Source organism: Cynoglossus semilaevis, chromosome 12 (genome assembly GCF_000523025.1).
Source record: "Cynoglossus semilaevis isolate Cse_v1.0 chromosome 12, Cse_v1.0, whole genome shotgun sequence".
Lineage (NCBI taxonomy): Eukaryota > Metazoa > Chordata > Actinopteri > Pleuronectiformes > Cynoglossidae > Cynoglossus > Cynoglossus semilaevis.
This window is the reverse complement of record NC_024318.1, coordinates 14,494,390-14,510,840: the sequence shown is the minus strand read 5'-3', so window position 1 is coordinate 14,510,840 and position 16,451 is coordinate 14,494,390. Positions and strand designations below refer to the sequence as shown.

Here is a 16,451-nt window from a genome sequence, read left to right as displayed (position 1 = left end):
AGCTCCCCCTCGTCCTCCACGTCTTCCTCATCCTGCTCTCTGTCGTCATCGCTGTAGCTGTCCTCTGAGCCATTGGCCCGAAGTGACTCCCCACCGTCCTCAGGAGGCTCATCCAGCTGGAACAGCTCTGCCAGCATATAGTGGGCGGAGGCAATGATCTAAAAAGGGAAACAATTCAATCAGAAGAACGTCACTTTTTATTTGTTTTACACACATTGTGCTACCAATCTTTTCATAAGGGTGTGAATGTGATATGAATTCAAATGAAGAATGATCTCTCATCACCTTTTCATTTCACTATTCTCTAAATTAGTTGACATTATTCAACAGTGTAATTAACAGTAATTATGGCTTATATGGGAACATGTTTCCATAAACAAATGATGGGTTTACTACCTGGGAATGCCTCTCTTCATCCAAGAGTTTGACACAGTTCAGGAGCAGAGTTCTGATCGTTCCGTAGTGCTTTCTGTTTTGCCTCGCCTTCAGCATCAAGTTGCTCGCCACTCTACAAAAGAATAGTAGAGTTTTCTGTTTACTTTGATAGATATCGTGCACAGTAGAAAAGGTTTCACTACTATGTGTGTATGTATATTGTTTATATAAATTCAGTTTGTTTCTTTAAGTAATAGCTGTAAAACATGTTGACATGGGTGGGGCTTGGTAACGGTCCCATCTATAAAAAAGGAGGAGAACGCAGAAAAGATTTGATTACTCACCTGTAAAGTAAAACAGCCACAGGAAGAGTGAAGGGATTCTGACATTTCTCTTCTTCGGCCTCCTCACACAGAGTGGTGAGATCGTAAAGCTTCACGATGTCACTCCCGCTGGCTGTGGTTTAAATAAAGCAGAGATAACATGAGCCGAGCAGTCAGTGAACCGTTCAATCACAGATACAGACTTCCCTCTTCTCTTCACAGCCTACCTTTGAAAAGCCAGTAGGTGTGACCCTCTTTGGTGCAGTTGGACTTAAGGAAGGAGAGGATATTTTGGGCGATGTCCTTCACCACCCTGGTGGAGAATGTAGAATGCTCCAAGTGAGGGATGTCTTCTGTCTTAATCATCTCATATTTCTGAAAATGAATACAAATTCACATGGCAAAAAAAGTTAAATTTCTTTTGTAGAAATGTGAATAAAAAACTACTAGGAAGTAATGTCCAAATACACTGGCCAATATATAAGTCATACCAAATTCTATACAAAACGTCGATAACTTACCTGAACAATGCCATTAACGTGAAAACACATGACCAGTTCTGGCACGTTACACATCAGGTTGTCCAGCCAGTAGTCGATGCCTGTTAGAATGTTGATTGGTTTATTGTTGTCCCTGAAAAGGAAAAAAAACCACAATCATAATAATGTGATAACAAATTAAATTCATACAGTACAAGATATCATCACGACTTTGTATATATTGTGATAACACAACCATTTTAACGCGTCACAGAAATAATGATGATAATATTTATAACTGTGCATTTCCAGATCAAAGATTAGAGCCGAGAGGTTTATTATCTGACCTGAGTCTCAGACTGACAGCAGGATAACGTCCACCTCCAAATATAGGCATGTTGGATCCAACCAACATGTGAATATCTTCGAACGTCCACATGATGTTTCGCACAAAATCATTTCTTAACCCCTAGCCAAAAGAACACAATGACAATATTTGAACATTCTCAGGGTTAATAACGCAGTTGTTGATGTGCTGTTAAGGACAAATGATACTGGTTTAATTACCTGACTGTTTTCCCCCTCATTAAACAATGGAGAAAGGAGATTTTGCTCCTTGGGCACAGATGTCACCTGACCCAAAGCAAACTTGCTGTCCAAAGAAACACTTCCCTGCAAATGTTATTCAAATATAAAACAGTGAGTACAAACATGGAAATATAAAACTTTAGCACTCTTAGCCTCTGTTGTCATCAAAGACGAGGTCCTTAGAATTTCTATTAGGGTATTCACAGCTTCTTACTATGATATAAGTATTGCTCATTGAGAGTGTTTTCTTATGAATAGCATAGTAGTAGTATTAATGATGCTTTCTACATACCTCTCTGTGAGGTTCCGGTTCTTCAGCATCTGACGGTGTGCTTGTAAAGGAGGTTGGCCATGAGCTAAACTCTTCTGCATCATTCTCCACTGGCTCTGCCGCTCCTTCACCATTTATACTGTAAAAACAATATGAACCAAGCAAAAAAAAAAGTAACTTTTATGACAAACTTTAATTAATCTATTCAAAATCCCCCACATTTACAGACCTGTAATAGAGGAATTTTGAGAGGATAGCTCGTTGATACCAGTGCTCTTTACTCTTCTTTTTCCGCTGCCACTTCTGGTCTATTAGCCGCTGGTAGAACTCTTTTAGCCAGGTCCAGTCTCCCGTCTTAGAAGCACATACAAAGGGAGAACATACTTTAGCACTCACTGCAAAAACAGCAACGACTCTCACACCACAAAAGAGAACAGATGGGTTTTGTTTAAGTAAAAACCACTGCAGTACCTGAGAGGACCTCATGAAGAGTTCCTGAATGTCCAGCTCATCCAGCAGCAGCGTCCTCCCAACACGATGGACAGCCATGCTGACGTGGGACTTGCTGAATGGGATTTTTAAAAGCTTCTTGATGTTCTGAATTTGACATAGTATTAAATTATTATATGAATGTCGTATTATACAAGTATTTAACAAACTACTATTCATATCACTATTAAAAAAAAACAAAATGCATGAGGTTCAATCTCTGTATTTCCTGGTGAGCTAGGGAAGTTAGGATAAGAATTATAAACAGTATCTCTTGAAGGCAGTCTGTTCCTCTCAATAACAAACCAACACCAATTTGCCAAATAAAATGTAGCTCACACCTCCGAGTCTGAAACCACGTCCACATCATCTCCAATACAGTCAATGAAGTCGTAGGCCATCCCAAAACTACAAGAAAAATTGTAACTTCATCAATAGGGAGTCAAGAGTGAATTGTTATTATTTGTCTGTACAGTATTGTTTTAAACAATGTTTTAAAAACTAGACGTTTTGAAGTTAAAAATAAATCACTTAATAAAATATAAGCTCCCACCTATTATGACTGTCAAGACTGTGTGCAAATTAAATAACAAAAATATTTTTTCCACAGATTCCTACAGTACCAAATGCAAAACATTTAGTTAGTGTTTGTTTTGAAAAGACCTACCTAGAAAAAGGCTTGCTCTTGCTGCTGGACCCTAATATAGTGGTGCCTGCACTGCCCAGCTGAGGGTTTTCTCTCAGCCAGTTGGCAGGAGCCAGCTTCAGGTCAGTCTTCTCCTGCAGCAGGGCATAGCTGGTAGGAGGTGGAGCAGCAGAGTATTTGACCACAGCACTGCTCTTGACTTCAGTGTTGACTGGGCACATGGCTGAGTCCTGTAAAGCATCACAATATAGAACAACATAGAATTTTGAAATTCAGAGCAAGGTTTTAGTGTTTCTAACGTAGTTATGTTTATTATCCTTAAATATTTACACGTGGCTTCATTGACATTCTGTAGTCCTAAAAGGAGCATCTACAGGTGTTTATGTTTTGGTTTGTTTTTTTTTTACAAATAATATTGTTGTTATAAGTCAGCACGTGGCCTCTGTCAGGACTATACTACAAATTTGCATTTTGCTTAATAAAGTTTCAAAATTTGTCCGCATTGGAATAAAGCTGTAACACAAGTGAAAAAACGTGAAGTGGTCTGAGTACTTGACGGATGCTTTAGGTAACGACTCCAAGTCTTCTTTATTTGTAAAGAGTTTCCTATACCGTTCATAGGTTCAGTGCATTAAAATGGTGCATATACTGTATGTTATGCTGCCACATACTTATGTACACGTATACTGCATTCAATTAGCTACTTGTCTGGTTCCTTACTTGTTTGTTTTCACTTTCCGCAGCCTCACAGACTTCTTCGATGGCTTTGTCCGGAGGGATTCCAGGGTCTGTGTCCCCAGCTGCTGTACTCATAGTGGACACCTTGGCCCTTCAGTCCGGCCGACACTGACTGGACACCCGTTAACAATTACACCACATGTCCATTTACTCATGGACGACGTTAAAGCCACTCAAAAAAAGCCTTTTCTTGGTTAGCTCCGCATGCTAGCTGTTCCACAGAGTCCGAGTGACTCGTAGAGGAAAAGCTGTAGTTTTTTGAAAACTCACATACACTTACACGGTGGTGCAGCTGCAATCCTGTTTAACAACAATATTGTTCTAACTATATTTTAATTGATGTCGTTAACCTGGAGCTTCAGTTCACCAGTCTTGTTGACAGGACACACGTTGGTGCGAGCAACACAAAACAACTTCCCGTTACCATGCCAAAAGGGTTCCTCATTTTTAAGCAATATTAATAACCAAACATAAATTAAAATGAGAATAAAGATGTTTCCAAACAGTTTGAGAATGTAAATGTGACGGGATATAAGTCGGTCACAGCACCCCTTTAACAAAACGCGATGAACCGGAAGTACTAGGAGCTCAAGGATGTTCCTGAAAAGTTGTAAATATACTGAGCCTTTCTTAAACCGTGTGTCAGAAGTTTCACACAAAAAATGTACATGCACGAAAAAATGTTTATAAAAAATCATCAATTTTCCGGATTTCAATCCTTCATATGCCAATTTAATTTGTAATTTAAAAAGCACACCAAATTACTTCATAATGAATAGTTGGTGCTTAATATTCATTTTTTAAATAAAATGTTTATGCATCAAAATTATTTTCAGACTTTTTTCATTAATCTGTTAATCAGTTTCAACTGTTTCATTTTCGGTATTTATGCATGAATTTGTTTTGCTTTTTTCAAGTTATATTACGTAGTCACGTAACCATTAGGGAGCCTTGTCAGTGATTTGTGTGTTACTATAATAATATTTGTTACCTAATACTACTATACACTATGGATTTAAACTGTATTTGCAGCTATAATAATTACATGCAAATATTATCTTTATGTAAACATTTTCTACCCTCATTGTGTGAAAATAAGTTCTGTTAAAATGTATAAAAGTAAGGCATTTTAAATGAAAAAGTATGGTTAATTTAAACGTAAAGTTTACCAACCTTCGTTACAAACAGCAAAACCCACTTTCTGCATAAACGTCCAGCTGCAGTACAATTAAAAGTCCTTTAGGAGGCGACAACACACTTTGGAAAAATCACCAATTACAAGGTGTTTGGCGAGTAAGGGGTTTGTGCTACCAACTGTGATGGATGTAGTTCGGTACGTAGTGCATTTGTCAATTTAATCAATTCGGTCAACGTCACTGTCAATGTGAAGTGCCCAGTTTTGGTCCACAGCACCATCCTGCAGACCACTTACAAATAGAGAAAGGCAATATTGAAATAGTCAACGAGGATTTTATTTATTTATTCTACAAACAACAAAACAAAGCCACTGCTAAACGCAAAACTTACAAATAAAAATATTTGGATACTTAAGTGAAAAAAAACCCAGATTATTTCTTTGACTTAAGTAATTTTTATTAAAATAATTGTATTATACATATCTATGCTTAAGGTTGCTGTTGCTATCAGATTAGTCTGCCCTGACCTTGGGACAATGTCACTTTTATAGACTTATATAAAAGGGACAACTAAAATACTATGCTTGTAGAAGCAGAGAGTTGCAAATATGTATATGAATTGCTTGGGTTTTTTTTTTATTTGGACACAGACAAGTGTCAAACTCTTGAGCATCCAGACTCTATTTCAGTGTAAAAGAAGTAATTTAAGATAACAGACCTCTACGTCATCTTGTCTTTTTAAACTCTTTTTTCCAGTAATCTCCGCTGGCTACGTTTTAAACAAAGTAATATTTTCAGTCTAAGCTTATTTGGATGGCTGTTGACATTTTATAAACAATCACATTATTTCCTTCTGATATTCTAGGAACAAAGACCTTGTGAGTTACAGAGGCCAACTGCCATTGAGAACCAGCAATCCACCTTCATGGACACCCAAAAATAAAAAGATAAAAGGCAAGAAATAATGACGTCACAAATCTTGCTCACCAGCCAATGGAATTAGACGATATGATTAAATAAAAAAGTTGGCAGTAATACAACGTTATGGATGACGGCAACTGTGAAACTCAAACAAGCCTTTATTCATGTGTTGATCTTGATTTTTGTGGTTTTAATCAAATGACCTCTTTGGGCTCAGACACTGCACAGCTCATTTTATTTTATTTAGTTTATCATATTTTTATTTAGTCAAGAATTAAACAAAAAAATCCCACAGTGATGCACAGCACTGTCATGACTGATCTGTCTTGTTAAATCGGTAGAATGCACCACAGGTAAATGTGACATTTTCTGCGGCGTATCGTTGGAACCGCTCGATCGACGCGATGGCTCAAAGAAAAATGGAGAAAAGATATTTTACAGTAAACAGAAATGGGAAATGGGTGAGAAACCGTTTCTTTGCTTCCATATCATCGGATCCGACGGTGACAGACGATGACCCCTGACAAATGTTTTCCTTCTGTGTTTACAGTTTGCTCATTCAGAAGGGAAGACAGGAAGTCGTGGGACCTGCACCAGCACTGGGGTCATGTTGGACCAAGTCTCAACCTCGTTGCCCCAGGCTTTGAAATTTGAACGTTATACTAAATTAAATACTACGCAGGTATGTGTGTAACAGTAGAATTGCTGCCTTTCTAGCTCACTCATCCTTGGAAGCTATTACAGATGAAATAGGTCCGTTCATTCCATTAGAGCTTGACATCTCCATAGTTGGTCCAACACAATTATCTTCTGCAAAAGCTATGGGTGCACTTTTATGGTTTTTATGTATGATTTGAGATTAATTCCTCTGCTGTTGAACTTTCATGTGTCTCTTTACAGGAATTCAGGGACTATCCATTCTCACGGCACGATAACAAACATGCTTTAAAAGAAAATATTACTGTTTTTACAGAGGTAAGTGAAAAGAGAAATATACTAAATATATCTTTTTTTGATCTACTAAAGCCTCCAATGTTGTTTCCAGGGTGTGGGGAAGAAGAAATGTCTCGATGATCGCAGACAACACAACTCACAGATCACACTGTGCCATGATAGAGTCGATGGCATCCCCCAAATGGCTGGGAGCCGCACAACTTACCAGGCTGACTTTATAGAGAAGGAAGCTGTCGACGCTCCAAATGAGACCAGACGGTTCCCTCACAACCACAGGCTTAGATCTGAAAGGGCAGCGCTCGCACTGACAGATGACAAATACATGTGGTTCGGTCGTCAAGACCAGGAAGATATAGAGACGCTGGAATTGCTCGCAGCTACAAAGTACTGAGATACGGAGGCGAATGCAGGAACTTTGACAGCCATCAGGGACGGTATCAGAAAATAAAAAAATCTCAGGTTTTTACATAACATTTTCTCCTAGTTGAGAATACTTTTTTTTTCAACAGATGTAATTAATGTATATTTTATTTTATATTTGAAAAAGTGGTTTGTTATATCTTTACAAGGGCAGTTGAGCAATGCCGTGGATGCCTACAGCAGGAAAAAAATAACTAACGCATTGACTGAAATAAAATAATGTTTTCTTTGTAAACCAGGAAAAGGTGGCAGCTTTAGGCACATGTATGTGTATGTGTGTGTTTGTGAGGACGTGGGTAAATGTAGGAAGCGTGGGAGCGAATGACGAGGAACACTTCTCAGAGAAAAGCACTTAAGTGAAAAGTATCCTTCTTCCTTTTTCTTTTCTCCCTCTCTCCTCTCTGACACACACACACACACACACACACACACACACACACACGACCTATGTGTCTCTCTCCAATAGCTGGTGTTTTCTCCAGAGCATGTTCGGAGCAGCTGCCCACTTTCTTTAAGTACTCACTGGAGAGATGGGCTTTTCTTTAAAGCTTTAAAGCTTTTAAAACCTCACCATTATTATTATTATTATTATTATTATTGCTGTTGTTGTTGCTGTTGTTGTTGTTGTTGTTATTGGGAACCACTGCTGCTCTCCAACCATGTCCTAGTCACCTCCTACCAACCATACATCAAAGCTGGTTCCTCTATATAAATCATTTGAAATATTTCTAAATATTTATATATAATATTTTATTTTCATGAAGTTGTCAGTATCCCCCTGGTCTTCTGCCATCTCTACGTCCGTGGGTGCAGAGAAAACACACTTTTCTTTGGACCTGTCACAACATGACCAACTCCTCCACACTGACACGACCAGCACACATTTCAAGAGAAATGTCAGAAAAGCTGGAAGATTTTAACAACTCCGCAGAGGCCACATTAACGATTTATGTCTGATAATATGAGCTCGCGATGAAGGCACCATGAGAAACACCGAGTGAAGACGAGCGTACATTATGCAAAACGACATTCTTGGTGTATTATCTAATCTCCCAAGGACAAAAGACTCATCTGGGCAAACAAGCGTTCAACCACCAGGGCCCTGTGCTGCATGAATATGGAACGAGACGCTTGAAAACCTCCCTCTTTGGTGTTAGGAGAATCCCCGGTTTGGATTTTACCAGGTGCTGTGATTAATTCACAGGTGCACGTATGTCTTTGATGTGCTGAGCTGAGCTTTTGCACCTGTAAACGATAACGAGAGAACCTGAATTCAACAGACAATCTAGATAAAGCACATATGCAAATAGGCATAAAGCAAATATGCTGCGATGACGTGTGTGTCGGTATGATTCAGGTATAGCTATACTTGTGGGGACATTATTTTTTGGGCAAACATAATATTATTTATCAAAAATTAAATTTTCTTTGCTGATAAAACTAATAGGTACTTTGTGTACTTTTTAAAATGTCTTCCATTAAATCAATTATAATCCATTTAGGCCTGTACAGCAGGGCTTTTCAGGCAAATTTTTAAAGAAAACTTTCTTAAATAACTGTTAGTAATCGTGACTAGGCTAAACAACCCCCTGATACGTCTCCTTCCGGTGACTGATTCAAGATGCAATATATGGAATTCCCTTGGTAGGGAATTGTGAATGTCTAGAGGCAGAGCAGCGGTCCTTGTTGCCGTACTGTAATAGTCACAGGCCCTTCTGCATCTGAGGACGGTGATAAAGGTAGCTGGCTATCTCATTTCCACACAGGACACGATAACATCCTGAGAACATTCCCATCACTTGAGTTTGTTCAGTGGAGATAAGCCGTCCTTTTGCTTAAGCTTTTTATACAGTATATAAGCATGTGTGTGTGTGTGTGTGAGGACTAAACCGTGCAACCTGTTAACTGCAGTCCAGTTTGGGCCTTGGGTCTTAAGCCCCCAGCCAGTGCTGCAGAGATGATCAGACCTACAGTATCCTTGCACTTAATCACATTCTTCCATGTATTTTTTCGACCTCACACGGCAGAGTTTGCATGCTGATTTGTGTGTGTGTGTGTGTGTGTGTGGGTGGTGAGTATAATTACATTTGGTTGTTCGTAAACAAAGACCTACAGCAGTCGTCTGCTCGAGGATGCTTCCCAGGAGAGAGAAAACATTACACCACTTCATACAAGGCTGGATTCATTTTTTTTATGCATTTAAAAAACAATGCAATATCTAATTATTGCAGATGTAAAAACACTAAAAAAACATTGTATACAAGCCCAGACATATATAATCTGCATTCATTTAGTTGTGTTAGGAGATTGTGTACCAGTTGTCAAGGAAATCGACGTAATTACCTAATTTGCATCACTACATACAAGCCTTACAACAGCATTTATACACACTGATATCCTCTCTCCTGAGAATTACACTTTACTCCACTCGTGCATACATTACTAATAATTTCATCACTGTTTATGAAGCTCTGCATGTTGCATTTCTTTCATTCAGTCTGTCCCTTTAAATCAGACATGGGCAAACTAAGGCCCGGGGGCCGGATGCGGCCCGTTCAGCTTTTTAATCCGGCCCTCCAAATGATATAATTTATTTATATTATCATTATACTTCTGCCTTTTCCCTGCAATACCCACGTTTCCCCAATAGTTGGCGTAGAAAATGATAAAAGCATTTTAGCCTTTATGCATGACTTTTACATTGGGTGAAGCTTGTCAATTTTAGAATTGACTAGCTTCACCCTCTAATCTAGAACCGGATCAGACGCTGAATTTGCTTCTTTATGCTTTACTTTTTAATTCAAAGGAGTTATCGGTAGATGATTAAAAACATATGAGGGGTCACACACCCAGGGGTCCACGCACCACACCTTGGGAATCCCTGCTCTAACTGGTGGAGACATCTGCAAATGAAACAAAAGAAATCATTTTGACCTAACACCTTGTTTGTTGCATAAAATAGATAATAGAGTAACATTCTTGGTACTGTTAGCTTTGTGAACAAACCAAAACCGAGTGTGTGTACGTGTGTGTTAAATTTCATGCGCGGGTGTGTATGTGTGTGTTAAATTTCATGCTGTAGAAATACATTGTAACATCCAGAGACCTCACGAGTCTAATGAACTATTTTAATCCTCATTCTTTAGAAAGCAGCTTTATATGGCTTCTGTTAGCTACGTGAATCCAACACTGATAATGGGTCCTTATCTATTAATAATTCCGCGATGGTATCACAAAGAAATATTTCAATGGAACGTAATAAAAACTGCAGTTAACGTCACATCGTGCGTCTTTGTTCTAATATTTTCATCTCAGAAGCTCTGATGAAATGAGACATCCCACTCAAGGACGGTGTGCACGCGTGTGGCTCTGACACACAGTACAATGTCGCACTCATAACAGCCTGACATTATTACCTAATATGAATGGCACTCCCATGAGCCACTCATTAAAATAGCTCACATGTAGAAGGACGCGAGGGCTGTTAAATGATCTGTTAACACATGATAATGACACACGCTCTCACGGTGATGCTGATGTCAAAAGTGATAGTGAGTGATTTCTGAGCAGCGCACGCCCTCTGGTTCCACCCGCTATCTTCATGGCTGCTGACTCTCTGCTGGTATTTCTCAGAATTACATTGTTTCACAAGGAAAAGTGGGATGATGAAGCACAAGAGCAACACTGTGCTGATAAATACATTTTGAAAGAAAAAAAAATCCCACAAAAATACATTGGAAGAGCAGCCATGAGCTAAAAATGTCAGGTAAAAATGCCCAAAAGAAAAATATTGTGTGGTCCCCACAGTTTAAAAAAAAAAAAAACTTAACCCCAACATGTATGACTCTATTTACATTCTGTTAGACAAAAATTTGATTTTAGTAATTTTATTTAAGTATCCGGCCCTCATGGTATCTGTCCAGAAACATTCTGGCCCTCTGACAAATTGGTGACCCCTAAATATATAAGAGGTCATTATTTTTAGAGCGGCTCAGTGGCAGAAACCCATGTCTGTCATCAGTAGGAACCAGGTTCACAGGGATCTTGTCAGGAAGGGAACCAGTGTTCAAAACTCTGCCTATCCCTATGCTATAGAACTACTGCTGTTGTGTCGACTCCAGATAAAAAAAATTAAAAAAATTATTCTTCAGGCATGTGAGGTCCGAGGGAAAAGCCAAAAATTATTCTTCAGGCATGTGAGGTCTAAAATAGACTTCCTCTTATTTTTTTAAACCAGGGTCTTTGCAACATTTTTGGTGTGTTCTTCCCTTCTTAACCACAGCAATCCAGCTGATTCTGCACTTCTTTTTTTAGGAAAGAACTACTGGCATCCTTATTTCAACTAAAAACATGACAAAAAATAAAAGTATCATGATCATTGCATGACAAATTATTAGTAGACAGTAGACACAGAGAGGGTATGTGGAGACAATGTCTTTTTATTTTATTTTTTATTTTTAGACTTTGTGTCAGACATCAACATAGAAAATCCTGGCCACACTTGAAAATATATATTTTTTTAAATGTTAATTGCCTGAACTGAGGTGAAGCTTGACATTTCTTGGTTTGTATTTTTTTCATGATATGTATAATATATTTTAGCAGTAATATAAGGACAAAGAAGGTGGCTGCAGCTGCATCTTTAAATATTACAGATTATTCCAAACCTGATCTATGTAGAAATACTGTAGTAATATGTGCAATGTTGTCACAAACACTAGCACAAGTCAAGGCAGAAAGCTATGTTCTGTAACAGACTAAGTAAAAGGAAAATATTTACATACACAGACATATAGTGATTTGAATGTGAAACTGGTTCAAGGTTGCAATAAATATTCATTCCACTGAGGCAGGTAGACTAACAGAATAAAAATAACCAGTATTTAAAGATTAACATAACCCTTGGAGGTGTTTTTCTATCCCCCCGTAAACCAAGTCAAGACTTCGGCAGGTGCAGAAAAGCTCTCTCTCTCCGGAGTTCCTGCATTAAGTCTCCGGAATTTAGTAGCACAATCATGAGCCTCCCGTTCAGTCTCTGAAGTAGAAGAATTGCTTTGCATTTTAAAAAGGTCAAACACTCAGATCTCTGCCAAAAGGAATTGAGGGAAGAAATAATGTCTCTCTGCAGAAATATGCCGTTGCAGTCTACTGATCCTCGGCTACAGTAAAAAGATTAGAGGTGTGTGTGTCAATTTCTAACAAGTACTGTTTAAAGAACAATGAATCAAACAATCAAACTGAGATGTGGTAGCTGGTTCGCGGTACTGTACGTCACTGTATTCACTTATGTAGACGTCCTTAAAATCACACATCTTTTAATATTGTTGTATTTATGCAGATTTCTATTGAACTAAACATTTGGTGTAGTATTTTGATTTACTCAGCATACCACCTGAGTCTGTTCAGCTGTGTACAGTCTCTGAAATACTTGGAAGAATTGAAGAAATACACATATGAAGATCTTCTTCGACACCCCTGAGTCTTCGTCTTTTTAGAGGTTTTATAGCCTTCTGCTGCCAACTAGTGGAAGAGTATTAAATTGTTCTGCATCGACTGTCGCATAGACGCACAATGACAGTAAATACATACAGGGGTCCTCGACTTACGTCAGTGATCTATTCCTACAGCGCGATGTAACTCGATTTTTTTGTCAGTCTGAACTCACATACTGTACATAAATACCTCTGTCACTCACCTACGCTAACACAGTGATGTCACAACTTGGGGTATACAAACATCATACAGGTCTGACTTGTTTCAGAGCTATAATGAAAGGCAAAGATCCACAGTTGGTTGGCTTACTAATGAAAAAAAAAAGAAAATTCAAAATTGTATTTGTAGTAATTTGTAGCTCAGCTCCAGCCACAGAAAAGGATGGTCCCTCAGCATGGCAGTAACACAACAGAAGGAAATAGATAATCTCCTGTTTGTTTAGAGTATTTTTCCTTTACAGAAATTCACACATAAACGTTAGAATACCTGAAGTACTGACAAAATATACAATATAATATGCTATTAAATCCACAGATTATTTCCAGCCTCTGTGCTGTGGTGTGTGGTTTGTACTGTGTGAATAAATGAACAGTCAACAATCAGCTTATTGCCAAGACTGGTAGTAAAAATAGGGGAGAAGAGGAGATTGCATGTTTAAAGCATGACATCAAGGCACAGCTGCAGTAGCTGCGAGCTGCACCTGTACCATGAAGAATGGGCCGAATCACCACGCACTTTAGAAACGCATCTATTCATTTATCTAGCCCAGTGGAGGAGTTATGGCCGGTCGCTGTGGATTTTAAATAGGTCTAGTAACCATTTTTTAAAATTATATTTAGTATATACCAAGCACTACATGTATTGTTTGGAAACAGTTTGTACAAGCAGTGCAACACACTGTACTGCTTTGCTCAAATGCCTTTGTTTATCTAGCAGATTAAATATTTAAGGCAATAAAGGGGACTATGTCATCATAATGATGAATCACTGAGTCGCTTCTGAGTAAACAAAATCTTTGGCATATTAAAAAATGTACAAGTACATCGCTTATAGAGAAGAAGAAATAACCGTAGTCTTTAGTTTACAGGGTGTGGGTCTGTCAATAACTGTCTACACTGTCTCATATACAAACCAGTGGCTGGTGGTGGTCTGGAAAAGACAGGAAGCTCTTTTTAGGCCCAGTTATTCAAATATAAAATCTGCTCCTCATAGTAAATAAATAAATAAATAAATAAATACAGTATGCTTTATATAATAAGGGAAATGGAAAAAAGTATTTTTCGTAAAAGTACATATGTAAGTGCATAAACAAACACCACACAACAGACTATGCTTGTCTCTGGAATGCTCCAGTAAAGTTTTCAAACGCACTGTCACTGACAGTTTGTCAAATGATCATTTCAAATCTTTCTCCCACGCTCACTGACTCTCAAGTGAAGCCCAGCGTCTGTTGAAGTGACGTCCAATCAGCTACCAGCATCACAGTGACAAAGCCGTCCATGTGCCGCCTCATTAAAATCAGTTGAAGTGGAACATCAACAGGGTTTAATACCTTTTGCTTCTGTGGGAACTCATAGAGAACGAACCGGTCAATTAGTTGATGCAACTTTAACTAAACATTAATGAAATAAAATGCTGTGGCATTTTAGAGGAAGTAGAGCTTCCTTTTGTTGTTTTACTGTTATCTCACTCATGCATTGTTAACTGTTTTATTTTAGAAACCAGCACAGGTCTGAGGTGTATTTTTAGATCTCCTAAACAGATGCTGTGTCACAGTGCTTATATATGGTCTACGGCAGTGGTTCCCAAACCTTTTCTACAATAGTTGGGACTCCTTCCTCACCTCCAAAACTCCACTTAACATTTTTTAACACTGTTATTTTCTCACTGCTGCACAAACAGAAGAAAAAAAAATCTAATTTAATGCCCTGCACCTGTGTGGGGGCTCGCCCTCCAACTTGGGAATCAGTATTTTGCTCAGTGCAGGTGAACACATCCTGTGGCTAGCTGGAGATTAGATGTATCTGGTTCAACTCTAGAAAGTTCTTGCACACTTTCTCTCTAATGTTGTTGACGAGTTAAATATTCCCTAACTATGACGAATGAACGGACGAATTAAAGTCAGTCCTAACAAAGATAGCTGTGCAAACCTTCGTGCGTGCGTGTGCGTGCGTGTTTGCGCGCGCGCGTGTGAGGGAGGCAGAAGTGGGCAAAGGCTCCGCCTCGCTCAAAATGCAACAGAGAGAGGGGGGAAAAGGAAAAGCAAACTGATACACACCTCTCAATTCTGGCAGGAGGAAAAGAATAGGAGTGTTTCTGAAGCGCTATTAGTAAACACCAGGACAAACAGACACACGGAGCGGCTACTCCCCCAACACACACGTCAAGAAACCACAGCGGGCACCGGAGACCGTCCCGCAGCGTTCAGGATTAACTTTGTATGTCATCTAAAGGTGGACCATTATCTCAATCCCAGATAACGAGCGAATTTGAAATGCGCAGCCTGCGATGCTATTTCTGGAGCCCCCACATCGACGTTTGAACTCCCAGTAAGCACCGAGTCGAGGTAGGATTTATGGTCATGGTTGAAGGTGGTGTTAAAATGTGTGTGTATGTGTGTGTGTACGTTCCACAGAGGTGCAGTTTAGAAACGCATACTCGCATCGCTGCCCATGTGTCCCTGCGCCATCAACGACGAGAGGGACATGGGAGGGAGGGAGCAGAGTAGACGTTAGCCGATACTCCACTTCACAGTGATGGGGGAACACTGCTTTATGAAGTTCTTAACCACCGCCTGCGTATCAATGAAAACTCTGTGCGTGTTTATAACCCGTACTTGCATGCCCGTGTGTTTTTAACATTTCAAACTTAACATAAATATTTACTCATTTGGAACAACAAGGGACGCTGGTGTAAAGTTTGGTGCCGTTGGTGGCTCGGTTTAAAAAATCCAGTTTAAACTTGACACGAAGCACAGAGTGCTTAATAGCAGAGTTAACTTAAGTTACATGTTAAACCAGTACACATTTTCTTTTACTGCTAAAATATGTTTCAGTAGAATGTGCTATTTATTTGTAAATTACACTTGTACTTGAACCAGGGGTCCCAACCACTGGACGGGGGACCAGTACCAGGCCGTGGACCATTTGGTGCAATGCTGCACAAAAAGTTTTATTTTTAATTTCTTTTAATTCATTTTAGTCTGCAGGGTGGCTTATTTGGAAAGATGGCTTACTTCTGCTCCTCTTTTCAGCACTTGACTCAGTTGCACTTTTGTTCATGCACTGGTGAGCCCTCGAACTGACTGATGAGATGAGACGGCAGAAGGCTCATAAGCTAACAAAAATAAAGCTATTCTGGTTAAAAATAAAAGTGACTGCCTGTGGAAAAGTTGGTTGTATGGAAACAGGAGCACTGGAAATAGAATACACAGTAAAATGATGATGAACTCACATGACTGTAAGGTCACTTCAACTTCCTCATTTTATATTTCTGGGGAAAAAAGATGGAAACAACAAGTAGAGAAACCATCATGTAGTATATTATAGGTTAATAATAGTCTAATTTTAGACAAGTCCATGAAATAGTACGCTGAAGTTACTGAAAACCAGTGACCAG

General features: G+C 39.0%; 3 protein-coding genes across 3 annotated transcripts in view; 2 read left to right on the top strand and 1 right to left on the bottom strand.

Moving 5' to 3' along the window:
- edrf1 (erythroid differentiation regulatory factor 1) overlaps positions 1-4,494 on the bottom strand; it is a 9,122-nt gene extending 4,628 nt beyond the window's left edge. The window contains exons 1-13 of the mRNA XM_008322399.3: positions 3,892-4,494; positions 3,193-3,401; positions 2,867-2,933; positions 2,508-2,633; positions 2,266-2,390; positions 2,058-2,175; positions 1,745-1,849; positions 1,525-1,646; positions 1,220-1,331; positions 926-1,073; positions 720-831; positions 397-508; positions 1-158 (exon numbers count right to left, since the gene is read on the bottom strand). The exon at positions 1-158 is cut by the window's left edge and continues 127 nt beyond it. Of these exons, the coding sequence (XP_008320621.1) occupies positions 1-158; positions 397-508; positions 720-831; positions 926-1,073; positions 1,220-1,331; positions 1,525-1,646; positions 1,745-1,849; positions 2,058-2,175; positions 2,266-2,390; positions 2,508-2,633; positions 2,867-2,933; positions 3,193-3,401; positions 3,892-3,984 (1,607 nt within the window). The 5' untranslated portion in view covers positions 3,985-4,494. The remainder of the gene's footprint in view (positions 159-396; positions 509-719; positions 832-925; positions 1,074-1,219; positions 1,332-1,524; positions 1,647-1,744; positions 1,850-2,057; positions 2,176-2,265; positions 2,391-2,507; positions 2,634-2,866; positions 2,934-3,192; positions 3,402-3,891) is intronic.
- A 1,565-nt stretch (positions 4,495-6,059) lies between these two features.
- tex36 (testis expressed 36) lies at positions 6,060-7,905 on the top strand. Its single transcript, XM_008322401.3, has 4 exons — positions 6,060-6,427; positions 6,517-6,648; positions 6,867-6,941; positions 7,012-7,905. The coding sequence occupies exons 1-4, from the start codon at positions 6,371-6,373 to the stop codon at positions 7,309-7,311; spliced, it is 564 nt and encodes a 187-aa protein (XP_008320623.1). The 5' UTR covers positions 6,060-6,370; the 3' UTR covers positions 7,312-7,905.
- A 6,929-nt stretch (positions 7,906-14,834) lies between these two features.
- Positions 14,835-16,451, top strand: part of ctbp2a (C-terminal binding protein 2a) — a 47,417-nt gene continuing 45,800 nt past the window's right edge. Inside the window, exon 1 of the mRNA XM_008322403.3 lies at positions 14,835-15,399. The gene's annotated coding sequence lies outside the window, so the exon portion shown is untranslated. The remainder of the gene's footprint in view (positions 15,400-16,451) is intronic.